This window comes from Eptatretus burgeri, chromosome 18 (assembly GCF_056783735.1).
Source record: "Eptatretus burgeri isolate ZD-2024b chromosome 18, Ebu_testis_v1, whole genome shotgun sequence".
In the NCBI taxonomy this organism is placed as follows: Eukaryota; Metazoa; Chordata; class Myxini; order Myxiniformes; family Myxinidae; genus Eptatretus; species Eptatretus burgeri.
Window position 1 is genome coordinate 37,352,614 of NC_140978.1, and position 19,498 is coordinate 37,372,111.

The 19,498-nt window shown below is 47.2% G+C and overlaps 1 protein-coding gene and 1 long non-coding RNA gene across 4 annotated transcripts in view; one reads left to right on the forward strand and one right to left on the reverse strand.

The window, feature by feature from the left end:
- HAL (histidine ammonia-lyase) overlaps nucleotides 1-19,498 on the forward strand; it is a 132,366-nt gene that overhangs the window by 63,993 nt on the left and 48,875 nt on the right. For both annotated transcript variants that reach the window (XM_085864055.1, XM_085864054.1), the window contains exons 11-15: nucleotides 10,148-10,295; nucleotides 11,695-11,790; nucleotides 13,126-13,184; nucleotides 14,399-14,479; nucleotides 16,053-16,118. In XM_085864055.1, coding sequence (XP_085720181.1) covers nucleotides 10,148-10,295; nucleotides 11,695-11,790; nucleotides 13,126-13,184; nucleotides 14,399-14,479; nucleotides 16,053-16,118 — 450 coding nt within the window. The remainder of the gene's footprint in view (nucleotides 1-10,147; nucleotides 10,296-11,694; nucleotides 11,791-13,125; nucleotides 13,185-14,398; nucleotides 14,480-16,052; nucleotides 16,119-19,498) is intronic.
- Nucleotides 1-19,498, reverse strand: part of LOC147008902 (uncharacterized) — a 96,672-nt gene that overhangs the window by 43,355 nt on the left and 33,819 nt on the right. The window lies entirely within an intron of this gene.

Sequence of the window (19,498 nt, forward strand, 5' to 3'; positions counted from 1 at the left end):
CAAGTGAGGGAATGAACACCAAAAACAAATCCATCCGGTGAACATGGGTATTCAGCACAGCAAAGCACGAGAGAGAGAAAGAGAAAGAGAAAGAGAAAGAGAAAGAGAAAGAGAAAGAGAACACACACACTCATTTCTTTGCGGTTTATTTTTCGCTGCCTCCCAATGGACTAACTTAAGGAAAAGTTGCACGACAATATTGTATCACATCATTGCTACGTGACTTGTTCCGTGCCTCCGTTAATGTTATCATCTCTTGCTCTCTTTCTCTGAGGATCAGAGTCCTTATAGAGCAAAGAGCACAGCAAATCCAGTTTAAAAATGACCTGGCTTATCCAAAAGGTACAACGCCGGATTAGAGCACGGAGGAAGCTCTTAAATTTTTAGACCGTGAAGCAGCTTCATGAATGTGTAACCAGAAGGGAATTTAACACTTAAAGACACAACGCATCAGAAGATTCAGCACAGACGGTGACCTGTACACCTTGAGAGGAGCACCGACCAGCATCAAAGACAGAATACAAAAGAATGACTGCACAGGTGTGGTATACACTATTGCATGTGGCTGCGGTGCAGAATACATAGGAGAGACTGGAAGAACCCAATGCCAGCACATCAAATAACATCAGAAGATCTTCGAGTGTAATCACCCGTCAAGGTCTGCCATCGCCAAGCATGGGATAAGCACGTGTCCCACTAGCCAATGTGAACATTATGGTGGCATCCACGAACCATGCCAGGAGGCGAATACTGCAGTCATGGCACACTGGGCAAACAAGGTCACCTCTGACAGAGGAGATAGTAGCCTTACCACAGCCATATGGTTCTCTCAACAACAAATACACCAAAAAGGCACCGATGACAGGAGGAGGACAGAGAAAAGTGGGACGTAACCAACACAAGGAACGAGGATATCACAAATGCAATGCACCTTTCTAACATACTCTGCTAACACAAGCTTGCAACAGGTCAATGGTCATGAGGTCACACAACACAGCTTTGTGATTGGTCAATGGAATAGGTTATATATATATATATATATATATATATATATATATATATATATATATATATATTGTTGCAAATTCGCGCCCGCCGGCGTGCGAACGGCCAGGTAACTCGAATCGCGGCACGTCGCCCACCGGACGGACAATTCTGTCGTGACCCTCTTGGAACAACGCCGGGAGCCAGTCACAGGTGGGGGTTTAACCTCACCACGATCGTGCCAATTGCCCACCCGCGCAGGATAGGGTTGCTCGCCAAATTTTATCTACCTAAGTACCTGCGTGAATGGTCGACCGGGCGATCGTACCATGCCAAAGGCAGACTCCGGACACGAACCGCTTAAGCGGTCCGTTCCATGCTACAGTGATAACCGAGCGGTGTTATCGTCGGCCTTGACGGTTCCGATTAATTACTGGGATGTTGCACCCACTACGAACCCCTTACATGATGCAAGATGAAGGGTCAATAAAAAAAGGAAAAGAGACGAAGCAGAGCGGGAACAGCTCAACAAGCAAGCATTTTATTCACACACAGACAAGCACGTATATCCAGCCATGCAGTCAAAAATGCACATATAAAAGTTAAAACAGTCATGCAACAAAAGCAAATGCAGAGCTACAACCGACACACGGCAACATTTACACAGTTCTACTTCAGCCAGACTGGCGCCACCCACGGACATTTACACAAAAACCCCAAAGAAAAGAAAGAAAGAAGTCGCGACTTTCCTTTTGTGGCTGGTGAGTCCCTCTCCCACGACCGTCAGCATGGTCGCGCCTAGCCCCGACGTCTCTCACGGCCGGCGAACCCTCTCCGGCACTCCCCGTCCGGACACGCAGGTCCACCTCACAATGGGCGCTGCCGAGTCTCCAGTCCGTGCCTTCGTGACAGGGCCGCTCGCCAAGCCGCGGGCGCAGGACCTCTTCCCGAAGACCAACTCTCCACAAAAACCAACCGAAGACCAACCAGACCACCAGCCAAGACGAAGAGGAAGAGGCAGAAAAGGAAGAGGCGCAAGAGGAAGAGGCTCAAGAGCGCCCCGCCCGTTTCCATCTTTTATAGTGCGGGGCTCCGCCCATCGCCCCGCCCTGTTCTCGGCTCCACCTTCCTTCGAGAGGGTTCCCGAAAAGGGCGTTCCCTCATGCTTTCCCTCCACCCCGCCCTGTGCGGGGGCCGGGGGAGTCAGTTTTTGGCTCTGGGCCAGAGAATTATTCTCCCAAAATGAGACCCCTCCTTCATATGACCTCTGACCTTTGACCTGCATCGCCCCTCCTCCACTCCAAAGCGCGGGGAAGTCAAACGGGAGAAACAGGCGGGGAAACCTGCGCATCCTCGCAGTTCCCTCCTTGGCGCCTTTGTTTGCCGTTCGGAAGTGGACATAGTGGCGAAGATATGGTAGCGTAGATGGTGGAGGTGGCGTGGTTGCAGTGTGGTTGGCGCTGTGATGGGGTTGGCGTGGTTGTTGAAATGCTATTTGTTTGAAATAAAAGATAGAACAGAAAAATGGCTAACTGGAGGATCGCAGCCCGAATGGATCACATAAATTCCCTCAAGACAACGGGTTTGGGCTAACTACACATGTACCTATGAAGATATCTCACCTGAGGGCCCTTTATGGTGTAATGCGAATTTCCACAGCCGTAACACTACCCCCTCCCCTTTTTACAGACTCGTCCCGAGTCGTCAAATTTTCGTGTGCCATCATGTGTAGTACGTTTTACCTTTTATTTGGATCCCTGAGTGCGACATTCATGGTATTCGTGTCCCCAAAATAAATAACCTGAGGGCTGAGTAACTAACTAAACAAACCCACTCACACAGACGACTTAAATAAAATTGCCGGCGCTAGGACAGACATGCCGGAGGCGCACTCATATTTACAGTACATCTTAACACCTTAACTTACACAATTTACACTAACCATGGCCAAGGATCAATGGACTATGCAGGGAGCAAAACAAAAGTCAACGGTGAACCGGCGCACGGGCCGCCACTGCAGGCCGTGTTGTAGCTGCCAACAAGACAGTTCTTGCAACTTGAACGACAATCCTGGCGCACATGGTAATGAACAGGGGGGAGGGGGAATCAAAATTGAACGGGGGCAAACTGATGATGTGGGCAGTGGGCATGGCAAAGGTGAACAGGCATGCACAGCCGGCAGAACAGGGCCGCTGCAGGCGAACACAGCCGGCGGACGATCCGACCGGCACAGGCCTTGAAGCACAGCCGCAGACGAAGTTGGCCGGCCTCTCGCCGTGCAGTGCAGGTTGGTGGAGGGAGTGCGGTGGTGCTGGCCACTCGAAAGGCGGGCTCAGACCTACCTGTCTCCCTCCCACCTATCGCCTTTGCCTGTCACTGTCCATACCCACTCCCTTAATTTGTAAAACCCAATTTAGCCCAAACTTATTTTTTTGTTGTTTTTATTTTCATTTCTTTTTTACTCCCTACTAGAACTCGTCTCCTAACCCCCTTTATGTCTCTGTTTGGCGAACCTATCGTATCCAAGCCTACTCCCAACCCCTACGTTCCCTTCCTGGAGGGGAATAAGGGAGAGCGAGCGTCCTGGGTCGAGGCCCAACTCAAGCCTCAGGATGGCCTCCTCGGAGTTCAGCGATCTAACCGAAAGTGGGTCCAGCGGCTCACAACGAGAGCGAAGGGATGGATGGTGCGGAGGGGTACACTTCCTAATCTACCCTATCCATTAACCTTTAAACTACCCTGGGGCTTTCAACAAGCGCCTCTCGCTTAAGCTATTGGTTCTAAAAACCCAGATTCCCGTCGCCTGTGTTGGTGTCCTCACAATTTCGGGCCTCACCTCCCAATTTTCTCTCCGTGCCCTCACACGGTCTCATGGCTGGGACGCGTGGCTCCCTTGGCAGGCACTATCCTTTGCCGATTCTCCGACGATGGCACCCCCGGGCACTACACTGCCTCTGAGCCTACCAGCTCCCTAAACACCAGGGAGTGTCCTCTCTGGCGATCCCCTGAAACGCTCACGTGGCAGGCTGGCGCCCTGGGCCCCTTTCCTGGGTGCCCGTGCCCAATGCACTGCCCACACGGCTAACGGCGCCCCGGGACCCCGCATCCTGCGGGCGCACCCGTGCCCACTACGCTATCCCGGCCCTCCATGGGCCCTTGGCCTACCGCGGCCAACTAGCCCGGTGCCCGGGGTACCCACTCAGCGATACTCACCTTTCGCAGCCACGTTCCCAGCCCGTCAACAGGGCTCCTGCACCCCTACAAATGGGTATCGAGCCGACATTCCCACCAACAACAAAACGACCTCCATTTTGTCAATTTGACTAACGCAGCTAACTCACATTACACTGACCCCAGGGTCCCTTGGGCGGGAGTCACTCCTCCCCACAATCACTGATCGCACCATGCATTCCACAATCACACCATTCACTCAGACCCGCTGGCCTCACTCACTCACCAAGCACATGTTTCAATCCAACAACTCACAACTCACACATCGCTGAATCCTGCCATTCTGCTCACTACATCCCCAAACTAACTCGTGCTCCCACGTCGTCCCTTAAACTGCTGCACGTTCCTTTTTACACTACGTAGCTAAGCTACGTCCCCACTACACATCCACAGTCTGTCACTGTCCTCAAAATAATTCCCATCTCCCATCCTAAATCTCATCTAACATCCCTCTACCTAATCCATTCCACGGGCCCCATGAGGACTTACCCCTGCCCCATGAGACCGGTCTAACGAAGCTAACCCTTCCCCCTAACTAGTGTCATCCTGTGCCCAGGCCAGGGGGTCTTCCACCCCTTGCCTGGGAATCCTGTTCACCCGAAAGCGAGGCTTGCTATTTTTTTTCCCGCGCAGCACCAGCGCGGCAACTCGCAACCTGCACCAGCGCGGCAATTCACAGCCGCGCACCTTTGGCGTGACGTCATGGCAGCTGTTCGCGTCCCTCGTACCTCTTGGACGGTACCATCCGGCAGGGATTCCCCCTCCTGCCGGATTCCAACCATACACGCAGCCATGACGTCACCCGGCGCATAAAAAAAAACACAAGCCTCACGTCTCGTGGGGTTCCCCACGCGAACACATGTGCTCTGCCCATTGGAGCTTAACACACACGCCCACGTGGAGAACCCATCCGGTCCAAATCCGTTTACCTGCCTAAACTTTGTCCGTCGCGGGATCGGCAACATTCACCGCGCTCGTTTCCGGACCGGGCTTCACTCCCGCAAGCGAGCACGTGGCGGCCTTGTGCGTTGCACAGCACGGACCTCGCGCTCGCCGCTGGGTGAACCCGGCGCGGTCCCCGAAACAGCTGGGGCCGCGACTCGGCTTTTGTCCCTCTGTCGCCGTTGTCGTCGCCATTCAATCCACGCACACATGCGTGTCACGACACTCACAATCCACTCCATCACACTCACACCGGGAGACGCGACTGCGTGCTCCCGCATGCCGACCGTCATCTCCCTCACATACCGCTCTCTCACACACACTGTCTCCCTCACACGGACCATACCACTCACACACTTGGTGACACTCACGCGCGGTGTCTCACTCATACACGGGCTTCCTGTCACACACCCGGTCGCTCTCACACACACCCTTGCACCCACGCTATGTGCGCGTTGCAGCACACATTCCGCCACCACACCACTCACACACACGGTCGCTTCCACACACGGGGGCGCACTCACACCTTGCACCACACACACCGGGACAACCACACTGGGGATTTGTGCCACCCCAAGGGTTTCCGGGGCCTCCATACCCTCCAAGCTGCACGTGCACCTGTCCACAGCACCCGTCCCCTCAAACTCGCTAAGCACGACCGAACTCACCAGGTCGTGATCAGCTTCAAGGGAGAATAGCATCTCCCTCCGTTCCCGAAGGAGGCCATCCAGCTGCTCGCACCGGGTCACGACACATTCTGCCAGCTCACCCCCATTATCCTCCACTTACTCCGTGTGTGTGTGTGATCGTTTTTAACCGCGTCCAATTCACCCTCTATCTTCCGCGTCTCTATTATTTCCGTCTCTTCCTTTGTTATCTCCCTTGTCTCAACTATTATTTCTTTTCTTCTTTCCATCGTCACCTCGTGTCTCGTCTCACATGTTTCGGTCACCCCATTTAGTTTTTCCCTCTGTGTCACCGTCACTTCCTCAGTCACCTTTACGCTTCTCGCCCAACACGTCCCCCAAATTATTTTGCCCTCACCCGCCTCCATTGCGGGCCTGACAACCGTTGCACTCCCTCTCAGCTCGTTCGCTCCCACACGTGGCGTCGCCATTTTGAGCTCCCCTGTTATTGCCAACATTCTCGCCGTGCCCACCCGCAGGCCGTTCGGCCCATGTTCTGCATCTCACCCCGCATTTCCTTCATTTCCTCCTTCATTCTGTTTTTTTTTATTTTGAGTGCGTTTCCATCCATCTTGTTGTTTAATGCGTTATTCATTTCCACCAGCATTGCAAATAACTGCGCCATGTCGAGTGCACTCGGCTGAGCCGATTCGGCAAGGATCGAGGGGATTTGGCGGAGAGGGGGAGGGGAGGTGCCATACACCGTGGCCGCCGCCGCACCCATTTCGGGCTCTGGGTTCAGTTGGGGGAGTTCGTGTTCCTGCACAACCAACATTTCCTGCTCGTGGTCTCCATCCTGGGCCATGGATTCCAACACTCCCACATCAATTTCTCATACTCCTGGCAGCCGCTCGCCTTGAGACTCCATCTTATTTCTCGTAAGGGGTTAATTTGGAGGGAACGGGGGGGGGGTCACCTCGCACACCCCTGCTCCGTTCCCCGTGAATTTAGTTGGAGACGGGAGAGTTGGTATCCCACTCCAGACACCAGTGTTGCTAATTCGCGCCCGCCGGCGTGCGAACAGCCACGTAACTCGAATCGCGGCACGTCGCCCACCGGACGGACAATTCTGTCGTGACCCTCTCGGAACAACGCCGGGAGCCAGTCACGGGTGGGGGTTTAACCTCACCACGATCGTGCCAATTGCCCACCCGTGCAGGATAGGGTTGCTCGCCAAATTCGATCTACCTAAGTACCTGCGCGAATGGTCGACCGGGCGATCGTACCACGCCACAGGCCGACTCCGGACACGATCCGCTTAAGCGGTCCGTTCCGTGCTACAGTGATAACCGAGCGGTGTTATCGTCGGCCTTGACGGTTCCGATTAATTGCCGGGATGTTGCACCCACTACGAACCCCTTACGTGATGCAAGATGGAGGGTCAATAAAAAAGGAAAAGAGATGAAGCAGAGCGGGAACAGTTCAACAAGCAAGCATTTTATTCACACACACAGACAAGCACGTATATACAGCCATACAGTCAAAAATGCACATAAAACAGTCATGCAACAAAAGCAAATGCAGAGCTACAACCGACTACGACCGACACACAGCAACACACAGTTCTACTTCAGCCAGACTGACGCCACCCACGGACATTTACACAAAAACCCCAAAGAAAAGAAAGAAAAGTCGCGACTTCCCTTTTGTGGCTGGTGAGTCCCTCTCCCACGACCGTCAGCGTGGTCGCGCCTGGCCCCGACCCCTTTCGCGGCCGGCGAACCCTCTCCGGCACTCCCCGTCCGGACGCGCAGGTCCACCTCACAACGGGCGTAGCCGAGTCTCCCGTTCGTGCCTTCGTGACAGGGCCACTCGCCAAGCCGCGGGCGCAGGAGCTCTTCCCGAAGACCAACTCTCCACAAAAACCAACCGAAGACCAACCAGACCACCAGCCAAGACGAAGAGGAAGAGGCGGAAGAGGAAGAGGCGGAAGAGGAAGAGGCGGAAGAGGAAGAGGCTTAAGAGCGCCCCGCCCATGTCCGTCTTTTATAGCGCGGGGCTCCGCCCTTCGCCCCGCCCTGTTCTCGGCTCCACCTTCCTTCGAGAGGGTTCCCGAAAAGGGCGTTCCCTCACGCTTTCCCTCCACCCCGCCCCGTGCGAGGGCCGGGGGAGTCAGTTTTTGGCTCTGGGCCAGAGAATTATTCCCCCAAAATGAGACCCCTCCTTCACATGACCTCTGACCTTTGACCTGCATCGCCCCTCCTCCACTCCAAAGCGGCGGGAAGTCAAACGGGAGAAACAGGCGGGGAAACCTGCGCATCCTCGCAGTTCCCTCCTTGGCGCCTTTGTTTGCCGTTCGGAAGCGGACGTAGTGGCGAAGATGTGGTAGCGTAGATGGTGGAGGTGTCGTGGTTGCAGTGTGGTTGGCGCTGTGATGGGGATGGCGTGGTTGTTGAGATGCTATTTGTTTGAAATAAAAGATAGAACAGAAAAATGGCTAACTGGAGGATCACAGCCCAAATGGATCACATAAATTCCCTCTAGACAACAGGTTTGGGCTAACTACACATATACCTATGAAGATATCTCACCTGAGGGCCCTTTATGGTATAATGCAAATTTCCACAGCCATAACAAAAAAAAAAAAATATATATATATATATATATATATATATATATATATATATATATATATATATATATATATATATATATATATATATATATATATCAAAACATGTGGAGTGTGACGAGCACTCCCCCGATCCCAATTTGGACGATCCCAATTTGGACATCGTCCGACACCAAAGCATCACCTCCAACCCAGGGGCCTCGGCCCAGCGACTCTGTCAAACAGACGAAGGGTACATGGTCAACATCAGTTAAACATCAAACAGAGCCACCTATCCAGATTTTGACCTTATTTGCCCTCATCAAGACAGCGTACTAATAAAGCCCACATTCGTCATTTATACATCAGACGCACCTCCTGACTGTTATGGTGAGCATCGCCGCAAATTATGTTGGACTTTATGTCCATTGGAGATCGAGGGAGTGCTCATCACACTCCACATGTTTCGATTTTCCCGCCTATTACACCATTTGCCTTCTGGTTGATTGGTTTGCATTCGCAGGAACAATCGTCTGGGTGGTAGACCTACGGTTGTTCTTTTTGGATTATGCAGTTTTACCGTGTGAGACATAATCCACGGCGATGCTCACCATTACAGCCAGGTGTATGGTTGATATATGCGTGTGTGCATTCATATATATGTATATGTATGTATATATATATATATATATATATATATATATATATATATATATATATATATATATATATATATATATATATATATATATATATATATATATATATATATATATATGTATATGTATATGTATATGTATATGTATATGTATATGTATATGTATATGTATATGTATATGTATATATATATATATGTATATGTATATATATATATGTATATATATATGTATATGTATATGTATATGTATATATGTATAAGTATAAACAGTTAAATGGCTATTCCTGGGTTTTAGTTGAAGTTCGTGAAAGACGCACACTGCCTAAGTGTAAACGAGCATTGTGTTAGCTGTTACAATGCTACCTGCGGTATCAAACCATTTTTATCAATGCCTGTTCACCCCTTGAAAAGAGAATCTATCCACGGATGTATTTCTGGCTCATTGGCCTTCATCAGCATGGAGTGGACTCTTCCAAAATAGTTGAGCTGGCAAACTTACATTGTCATCTTAAATACCAAATAATACCTCCTCACTGAAATAGTGATCATGAACTCAGAACTGTTGCAGCAAATTATGGCATGGCACAAGGGTTCACGGTAACGATTCCAGTGAAATTGGTGTAAATATTCCCTCTCATGTTGTTCATCCAGTGAATCTGTATATATAATCTTGACAGTGAGAGAAATAGAAAATCTCAAAGAATTAACCATCACAACCACCGCTATGTGTGGTTCAAGCCAGTATGTTAAAGCTTTAAATCTTGAGCACATGTTTCTGGATTCAGGCATAATCATTCCATCAGGAAGACCAAATATGTGACAATGCATTGCTTACAGGGAAACCTGAATGCTATTTGATACCATCACAAAAAATACTTATGCACGGAGGGAGAAATAATTGGAAAATTTGGCAAAAAGAAAGGGAGACAACTGAAGTTGTATGAATGAAAAGCATAAACCACACTCTGCCTTTCCAGAAGATGTGTTTAATGTTTCTTACCAAAATGGGACATTAGTCTTTCATACACAATCTGAGCATTCATGGAATGTTTTCCATGTTCCATAATTTAATCATAATGACTGTTCTTCTTACAGGGTTTGGCCCTTATTAACGGCACTCAACTGATCACAGCATTGGGAGCAGAGGCCGTGGTCAGGGCAAACGCGATAGCACGACAGGCGGATGTGGTTGCTGCCCTCACCCTGGATGTGCTTAAGGGAAGTACACGGGCGTTGAATGCCGGTACATTGCATTAAAATCATCCTTCAGTTAACATTCCCTCTCATATTGTTCATAAAGTGAATCTCAGTATTTTTTTTAATGAAACCAATGGTGTTGTTTCACAGACACAAGTTGTGATTTTTGTTGTTGCTGTTGTTCCTTACATTCATGCTCTTACACAATTTCCCACAAGCTGAGTGACCAGGTGTCTGTTCGGTGTTGTCGCATATGTGTGCATAATTTTTGTTGCAGCCCCTTTCAGAGCCTTTAACCCTGGAGATAAAGAATACAATTTTTTTTTTAACAATTTCGTCTTCTCCAGGAATACAAAAACAATTTCGTCTTTGTCTAACTCTTTTCATGCTGTTTAATGCAAACTGGATCTCCTCAATTTAAATAGATAATGATTTATCGACTGGATTTCAATGGATAATGAATGAAAATAAATTAGAACAGAATATTATAAAACACTGCTGCGGCGGTACCCACTAGCCCTCCGAGAGTGAATGTCATTCTCGGCCCATTGGTCTGCCACAATGGAGAAATAACCTTCATAACAACACCGATTAGAAATCCGAAAAATTAAACATTTTCGAGTATTATTTTGATGATATATTTTGTGGAAAACCGAAGTGGGGACCCCCCTTGAGTACACACTGCAATTTTGGTGTCGATCGGCCCAAGGGTCTCGGAGTAGTTACCAGACATATAGACATACATACTGTGCACCGCTTTGTTTTATACATTAAGACGACTAATAATTAGATCCTCACACATTCAAGTTAACCCCTGCACATCTTATGTATGAGCTATACTGCAATTTGTATGCAGCATTTGGAAAAAAACCCATAAAATACACAACACAAACTCTTTCCCACTTTATCTCGAGAATCTACAGCTGAGAAGAACGACTTTATTGTTGTCATCTAAAGTTTCTTGGATTCAGTGTTTGTAAAGGCAATTGAAAAAACTGATATCATTGCAGTGACCTTACTGGTGAGTGTGCCATCAACATAAACGTCATCATTTTCAACATTAATTACTTGGATTGGATTTGGGAAGGAGTGGAACACGCCGGTGCATCGCACACCTGTCTGTTGTATCCGAGATTAGTCCTGAGTACAAGGAATTACAAGAAACTTTGACACAGATGAAGGCCATTTGGCACGTTATGCCTGTGCTTCATACCCCATCAGTTCAATCATTCATTCTTTTCATTGTCTATGATGCTAACCCAGTCTTTACCATTCATGCAGTCTCACTTAGGGGAGGGTCTGTAGAACAATGATGGACTGTGCACTGATGAAGTTACACCATCAGTGCCACTGAAGGTATTTTTGAGATATCACACTTCCCCAAATTTGAGTTCCAGAATGACAATGAACGATCTTGACAAGGATTCTTCTTGACTTATTTGCAGATGTCCATAAGGTGAGACCCCATTTCGGGCAGCAGGAAGTGGCCACAAGAATGCGCCATTTACTGCATTCTGAGCAATACCCATCCCAAATTTCAGGTGAGTGATACTCTTTCAGAAAGTTGTGCTGAAAACATCTTTTTGATAACCTGCCTGATGGCCTCTGAGTGTATAAAATCTGGTAAGATGATATCCTTATGTGGTTTATGAGGTTCAGGAGAAAAACTCTTCACTCAAATGTCAATTTGGAGAAGAGTCCAAATGTAAAATTCAAAACACCTTTGCTGCATTGTGGGTGAGTCTGTGGTTGATCAAAGTTAGGCCCATCACTTATAACTGTGCCTCCCATCAGGCAAGGTAACCAGCTGTAAAATATTTTGCTGTGAAGAAATTTAAATTAATTTCAGATTTTGATGTTGTGACATGGCTAGAACTTTCCCTGTCAGCTACATTCAGCAGGTTTCCCTGAATACTGTGATAAATGGGCAAGGGGTCCTCGAGTGCAATCCGCAGGTGAGAGGGCATGACACTATGTTTGGTACATGTAATGTTGGAAGTTCGACAGGTAAGGGTAGAGAAATTGTAAATGGAATGAAAAGAAGAAATTTGTGGCACACACATTGATGCCTCACCTTGCCTGCAAAACACCGGAATGACAGTTTATAGCTGGACCGAGATTCAAACCCAGTCTAGACTCTGGCCTGCACATGAAATAGACAGAACCTTCCAAATCTGCATCCCATTAAATCATGTCCCTTTAAAGATGCAACCATTGGTAACTATTGGAGATGGGAGTGGAGTGTAGAGTAACATGGACTCATTTCCATCTTCAAGGGTAAGAATTCGAGGCACTCAATAATATTACACTTTGATGAAAAGATGTGCCAAAGATGTATTGTGAACAAAATCCCCTACTATCTATGAATGATATTTGAGGTCCTTACGGCAGAAGCAGGTCATGTGAAAAAGGGAAGAATAAATATACTCACAAGTTAAATGAGTGAAGTGCTTCCAGAGTACTCATTGAAGTGTACAACAAAGAAGGTAAGTCTCACTAACAATGTCTCAATTTACTGAAACCACTTACCAGTCTCATCATATGACTGAAGCTATTAGACAAGCTCCCATCAGGTGCCGACCTACCACGAATAACCTGGCATAGCCTGATCAGACTACGGGTGGGTATGGGGAGATGAAAATCAAGCATGTTGAGATGGGTTACAGGCCTTGGCCCTCAGACCATAGAACATCTCTTGATCTGTGACATGCTGCATGGGACGTGTATGCCCGGATCTGGCACAGGCTAATGATGTAGCATTAGAGTGTGCTCACCAATGGCAGACAGCGGTGCGATGATACGAAGTCAATGAATTGAAAGAAAGTGGTTGAGAGGGTTAGGATTATTGTGTGGTGATGATTGCATTCTATCTGCAGAAAGTCACCGTGACTGTGATCGAGTGCAAGATCCTTACACTGTCAGGTGCTGCCCCCAGGTAGGCTTTAGCATAACTCTGAATGTTATTCTCAGATGACATTTCACCTTGTCTTGTTCTCGATCATAAACAACTTTATTAACCCTTTTTCCCCCTTTTTAAAATAGTCTATTATTTTACAGTTGTGTTTTGTTCATTTGTCTCATTTAACTTGGATTTTCATTTTCATTCCAGCTTCAGAAGTACATAAGCAAAGCTTCAACCTGAGCTAATCCACATTCTCCTCCAGAATTATCTTTTTGTCTTTTCATTCAATTCCCATGTTCTGATATTTCTTGACCAGAAATCATAATATTCCTTTCTACTAATTGTATAAAAGAAGGAATTTGATTCACTCAACATCCAGGAATTAGTGAGTTCATAATATTATGACAGAGATTACCTCCACCACCGAAGGTTATGTTTTCACCCCTGTCTGGTCTGTTTGTCTGTCTGTGAGCAGGATATCTCAAAAAGTTATGGACGGATTCAGACAAAACTTGGTGGACAGATTGAGTGTATGACCAGACCAGGACGAATTGATGCGATTTTGGTGAAGATCATGATCCACATACGTACTAGAATTTTGAAAGCTCTTCTTCGTTCGTATGCAGCACAAGGCTGCAGGGTGGCATCATTGGCTGAGAGTGCAGCTGTGCCACTGATGCAATACCCTCTGCTGGTTAGAGCAGGAATTTGTAATTTGTTCATGGTGCCAGCAATAGCTCGCCTACTTTTTGCAAAGTACACCGAGGGATCTTTAACCTCCACCAACAAATGCTGGCAGACGGGACATGCCCGTTTAAATCCGTCCGAAGGACGGAACACACATTGATTAATCATCCTGCCTGTGAAACACCAGGATGACAGTTTATAGCTGGGTCAAGGTTCGAACCCAGGCTAGAGACGAGGGTGCGTACCTCGAGGCCATCCTATCAGCCCAATCTATAAGTGATTCTTCACCACTGACCGACAGGACCAAAAACAAAATATAACGTGTTGTTACAAAATGTTGTGGATGAGTTGTGTATATGACCAGAACAAGCCAATTTGATTTTCATTAAGGTCAGGATGCAGATCCAGCCTATCGTTGGGATACAAAACGTAAACTGTTCAACCTGGCGGAGGTATGAGCTCCTCCGAGTGCCGTTCTAGTTTTTCTGTTTTTTTTTTCTTGCTGTCCTTTTTACCTTGACTATCTCGGCTTTTAAACAAGCCTTTCTTTTCTTTTGCAGGTGCACGGGATAGTGCATGATACGATTCAATTTGTACGAAGCATCATCCAAACTGAAATGAACAGTGCTACAGACAACCCTGTATGATGACATTTTGATTGAACACAGCAATGTTTTCCACATCTCACATTGCCCACTGCTTCAAATGCATACTGCAGTCACATTTTCACCTTATTGACTGATGATTAAAATGTTTACATTATAAAATCTGCTAACATGAACGTTTTGCACCCAAGTACATCACTCAAATTTAAAATATATTTTGACACGCCGGTCACATGTTCATGTTACATCATCAGGCTCAGCAAAGACCCTTGCGCACACTAGCTCAGATTTTGTGGAGATTCAACACAGATATTTGTGTGTGATGCCTTTGGCTGTGGGAGGAACTTTGTAAAATGATTGGATTATCCAAGAAATCGTTTACATTAAAATATGTATTTTTACATGTAGATTGGGAGGCTTATGGAATAGCAGAAAAAGGGGGAATAAAAGGCCAACAGAAATACAATGGATAAACGGGGAGGGGGGGGGAAGGTGGGCAAGAATATACAAATGCACTTCAGAGTGTATCTGAAACAGGAATATGGTCTCACTGGGTGAAGAATAATGGGTAGAAAACTTTAATACCTACATGGAGGAAAGAATAAAAATGAAAAGCTTGAGGAAGACAATTAAGGGTTTCTGGTAGAATGAGTGTGATGTGGAAATGAATGGGGGGGGGGCAGGGGGGTGTTGGGTTAAGAAGAGAGATGGTGGGAGGCTGAAGACCAGAATAGAGCTAATAGAAGACTACAAGGCCACCACCCTGACTGCGGTGAGTAAGAAGCTGATCCTAGGATGTGGTTTCCTTTTCATTTTCTACATGATTTCAGGATTGTGGAAGTGCCGCAACACAAATCACACAAACGACAACATATCACAATTGATTTCAGGAAACATAGCCAGTGCCAAGCAGTTACAGTTAAAACTAATATGGTTTTACGTTGTATTCTCAGGGGGATGAATTATAAATGAAGAGGTAGTGTTAACACTGGATAGGAATTTAGTAAGGCCTCATCTCAAATATTGTGTTTGTCTTTGGTCACCATATCTGAGGAAGGAGGGACAGAGCTGCCAGAGAGAGGGTTCGGTGGAGAACTACTAAAATGATCCCATGCCGAGGTAGATTCACCTTTGAGGACCAGCTGAAAGAGGCTGTTCTTTCTACCTTAAAAAGGTGGTGATTATGAGGAGATCTGATGGAGATGTTTAATGAAGGGTATAGAGGGAATAAGTGTGGAAAGAATGGACAGTGATAGGATCAGCGGGCAGAGCTTCAGAGGGAAGAAGATGAGAATTATGATGGCATTATAAGGCAAGGATCTTTCATTCAGACAGTAGTTAATGCATGGAATGGTCTCCCTGTAAAGGTAATAGCAGCATAAATGGAAGATAAATTTACACTGGAATTAGATTGGCATCTAGAGGCAATGAGGATAGATGGGGTACATGGACATTGACAGAAATGCGTGGGGCATGATGGGCCTGATGGCCTCCTCCTGTGTTTAACTTCCTTCAGTCTTGCTGCCCATGATATCACAGAAGTGATTTTCATCACGATACCCCGGAAGTGCATTTCCACCGACTAATTTTTTGGACTTTTCTTTTGCAGATAGTCTTCCAAGAACGTGGAGAGATTATTTCTGGAGGAAACTTTCATGGCGAATATCCAGCAAAGGTATAATAACAGTCACATCAGTGCCAATTAATACCAGCGCTGAGCTGATGGTCAAGCCTTCCAGCGATATTTGAGGCATTTGGTTGTGTGTGTGTGTGTGTGTGTGTGTGTGTGTGTGTGTGTGTGTGTGTGTGTGTGTGTGTGTGTGTGTGTGTGTGTGTGTGTGTGTGTGTGTGTGTCGGAGATGGAGAGAGAGCGACCGAATTACTTCACCCTTCCTTCGCGAAAAATCCCACTCTGTCTCTTCTTTCACTTTCTCACTCCCCCCAAGTCACACCCAAACCCATTGGACGCCCTTGCATGGTAACAGCGGACAAACAGCCTTGATTGGCCATCTGCAGCCCCTACACATTTGTCTCTGTCGGTGGTCCAATGTAACAAACCCTTCTCACTAGGTCCCTCACTTGACCTCTCCCTTGTCTGTAAAACCTTCTGTAATCCAAGTCGTTCACCTTCAGCCCCCTCTAATATTATTGTACGAAGGATCACCCTTCCTATAATGTACATTAAACAAGACAATCTTACCCTAATGTGACCCTCTTTAATACACAAGATTCTAGTCTAAATCCAAGCACTTCATCAATGATCTCTCTGATTCTCTGGAAAATCTTCTATCTATTTGTTGACAACTCCACCCAAAGCCTCTGTCCTCTCTTCAGACCATTAAAAAAAAAAATAATAATAAAAAAAAAATCACAAGATGGTCAAACATTCGCAATATGTCTTTCAATCCTGACAAATCCCACACTCTCACTATCTATCTCTGAAAGGACCATCTGACAAACCCTCCTTTCTACTTTCTTAACAATCCTGTTGAGGAAATTCAGTCATTCAACCTCCTGGGTCTCACCTTTAGCCATGATCTTTCTTGGGCAAACCACTTTTCAAAATTGGCTTCCAAAGTCAGCCGCCGACTGAGCATCCTCAATCATACAAAGTCCTTCATTGGCACACCTGAACCCCTATCCACTGACAAGGCCTTCATCTGCAGCTTGATGGAGTATTACTTTCCTCTCTCGGCTGGCTCCCCTGCCTCACATGTTGCTCAGCTTGACTCTCTGGAAAATCCTCTTCATTTCTTTGCTGATGACTCCACCCTCTGCCGTACCATCTGTCATCCCTCAGACCGGCAAGCAGCAGCCTTTTCACTCCCTGCAGATCTGGATAAAATCATAAGCTGGTCCAATACGTGGAACATGTCTTTCAACCATGACATATCTCACTTTCATCACTATGTCTCTCCGAAAGGACCGTCTGGAACACCCCCCCCCCAAACACCATCTACTTTCTCAACAATCCCCTTGAAGAAGTTCTTCATTCAAACTTCTGGGTCTCACTGTCTGCCATGATCTTTCCTGGGAAAGCCACATTTCCAAGCTGGCCTCCAAAGCCAGGTGCCGACTAAGCATCCTCCGTCGTGCAAAGTCCTTACTCGGCCCACCTGAGCTCCTGACCACATACAAAGCTTTCGTCCACAGCCTGATGGAGTAATGCTATCCCCTTTGGGCTGTTGCTCCTGCCTCTCACCTTTCTCAGCTTCACGCTGTGGAAACCAAGGCATTTGGGATCATTGGTATCTCCCGCGATTAGGCTGAGTCTTTGGGTCTCTCACTCTCTCACCACAGGCAAGTCGGTGGTCTTTCTGTCTTTTACCATCTCCTCTCCAGCCTCGCCCCCCTCCTCTGTCTGAGATATATCCCCCACACCCCCATATCTCCACAGGGCGTTCAAGATCCCCCAGCAACCCGTTTCAGGTAAAACCACCAAAATCAAGAATGACTGCTCACCTTCACTCTTTCATTCCTCTTTTTTCCCCATCTTTGGAACAAACTTCCACACTCTCTTCAATCCCATTCTTCCCTCCAGGTCTTCAAAACAGTTGTTCACCACCATCTCGTATCTTCACCCATCCAAAACCACGATCTTTTCGAGCCCCCCCCCCCCCGCTAATCCACACCAAACCCACCTCCTTCAAATCCCTGCTTTCCTTCCTGAAAGTCCTTGTAGTGTCCATCTTGTTTACCCTGCATACCCCATCCCATCCCTCTCCCCTTCCACAGATCTCCTCATGTCTCTGTTCCCCACTGTTTTTTCTTTCCCTCTCCCAGTCCTCTTGTCTCCTGTAACACTTGTTGTGCGTGTCTGTGGGTTATCTCTCATACGAGCCTCGCCAGTGTATACAAAAATAAAAAAGGTTTTTGTTTTTTTCTTCCCATCATGTCAAACAGAGGATATTTGGCCGATTGTTTGATCAGGTCTTGTGAGAATGTCTTTCGACTCCATCATGACCTTTTATTTAGGTTTGGTTGGTTTTCATGGAAACAAGTTACTATTGCATTGCATTACAACAATAATCATAATAATAATGAATTAATTATTTATGAGGTAAATTCTTTAATTCATATTATTAGTTTTAAAAAATGCATTTTTTTATTTTGTAAACCTCAAGCAAAATAAAAATAATTGATGTATTAAATAATATTCTTGTGGTTCTCGGAACTGCATGCATCCAACAGATAGTGGTCCCAAGACAGTTATTCCATTAATATTCGTGGAGATAGTTAAGTCCCTTCCTTTTTGTCTAGCGGGACAACAGGGGCGTGCATTGCGAGGATCTCATAGCTAGGTTTGCTTACATCACTCCTTCTTCATTTCATTTCTAACTTCATTCCTACTCTTCTTTTCTGATTATTCCTGAGGTAAATCTGAGCCACGTGTGCCCTTCGCTGTGAGATGGGTCTTCAGCAAAGGCCAGGCAGGCATTGCACCCCCACACCTCTGCAGAGGACACAGCCTGCCAAACGCACGCGCAGCGGTAATTTCCACCCAATGGACAGGAAACGCACTGAACACGACGCCCACGCTGCACGGAACACGTACCGAGGAGATGGAAGAAACAGCACCTTAGAAAGGGTGCTCAAACAGCACATGAGCATCGACATCACAGAGCTCCCGTCCTCAAGCAATCCCTCAATCGAGGCCAATAATAATAAAACGACAACCACGCCACGTTGGGCGGGATGCGAGTGTGCAAGGCGCAAGTGGCGCATTCCTTTCAACCCATTTCTGGACTAATTATATTGATCGGCTTTCATCCCACACGCACGATAGCAGAATCGGGCGAGCGCTGGCCACGTGCGTAATGGCGGATCAGAACGGAAGATGTTGTACGGAACATGCTCTCAAAGGTAGACCCGTGCGCCACTCGCGAAACTTTGTTATCGTACAGAGCAGGGCACAAATGGACACATCTTACTGTCTGTGCATGGGTTCGCCATAACATCGTACCTTCAGTCCCCGCTGGCGGTCGCGGACGGCGAGCGTATTCTCGACCCTGGGGCCAGCGGGGCTGCGATCGGGCGGAGGCATGTTGTGCAGCT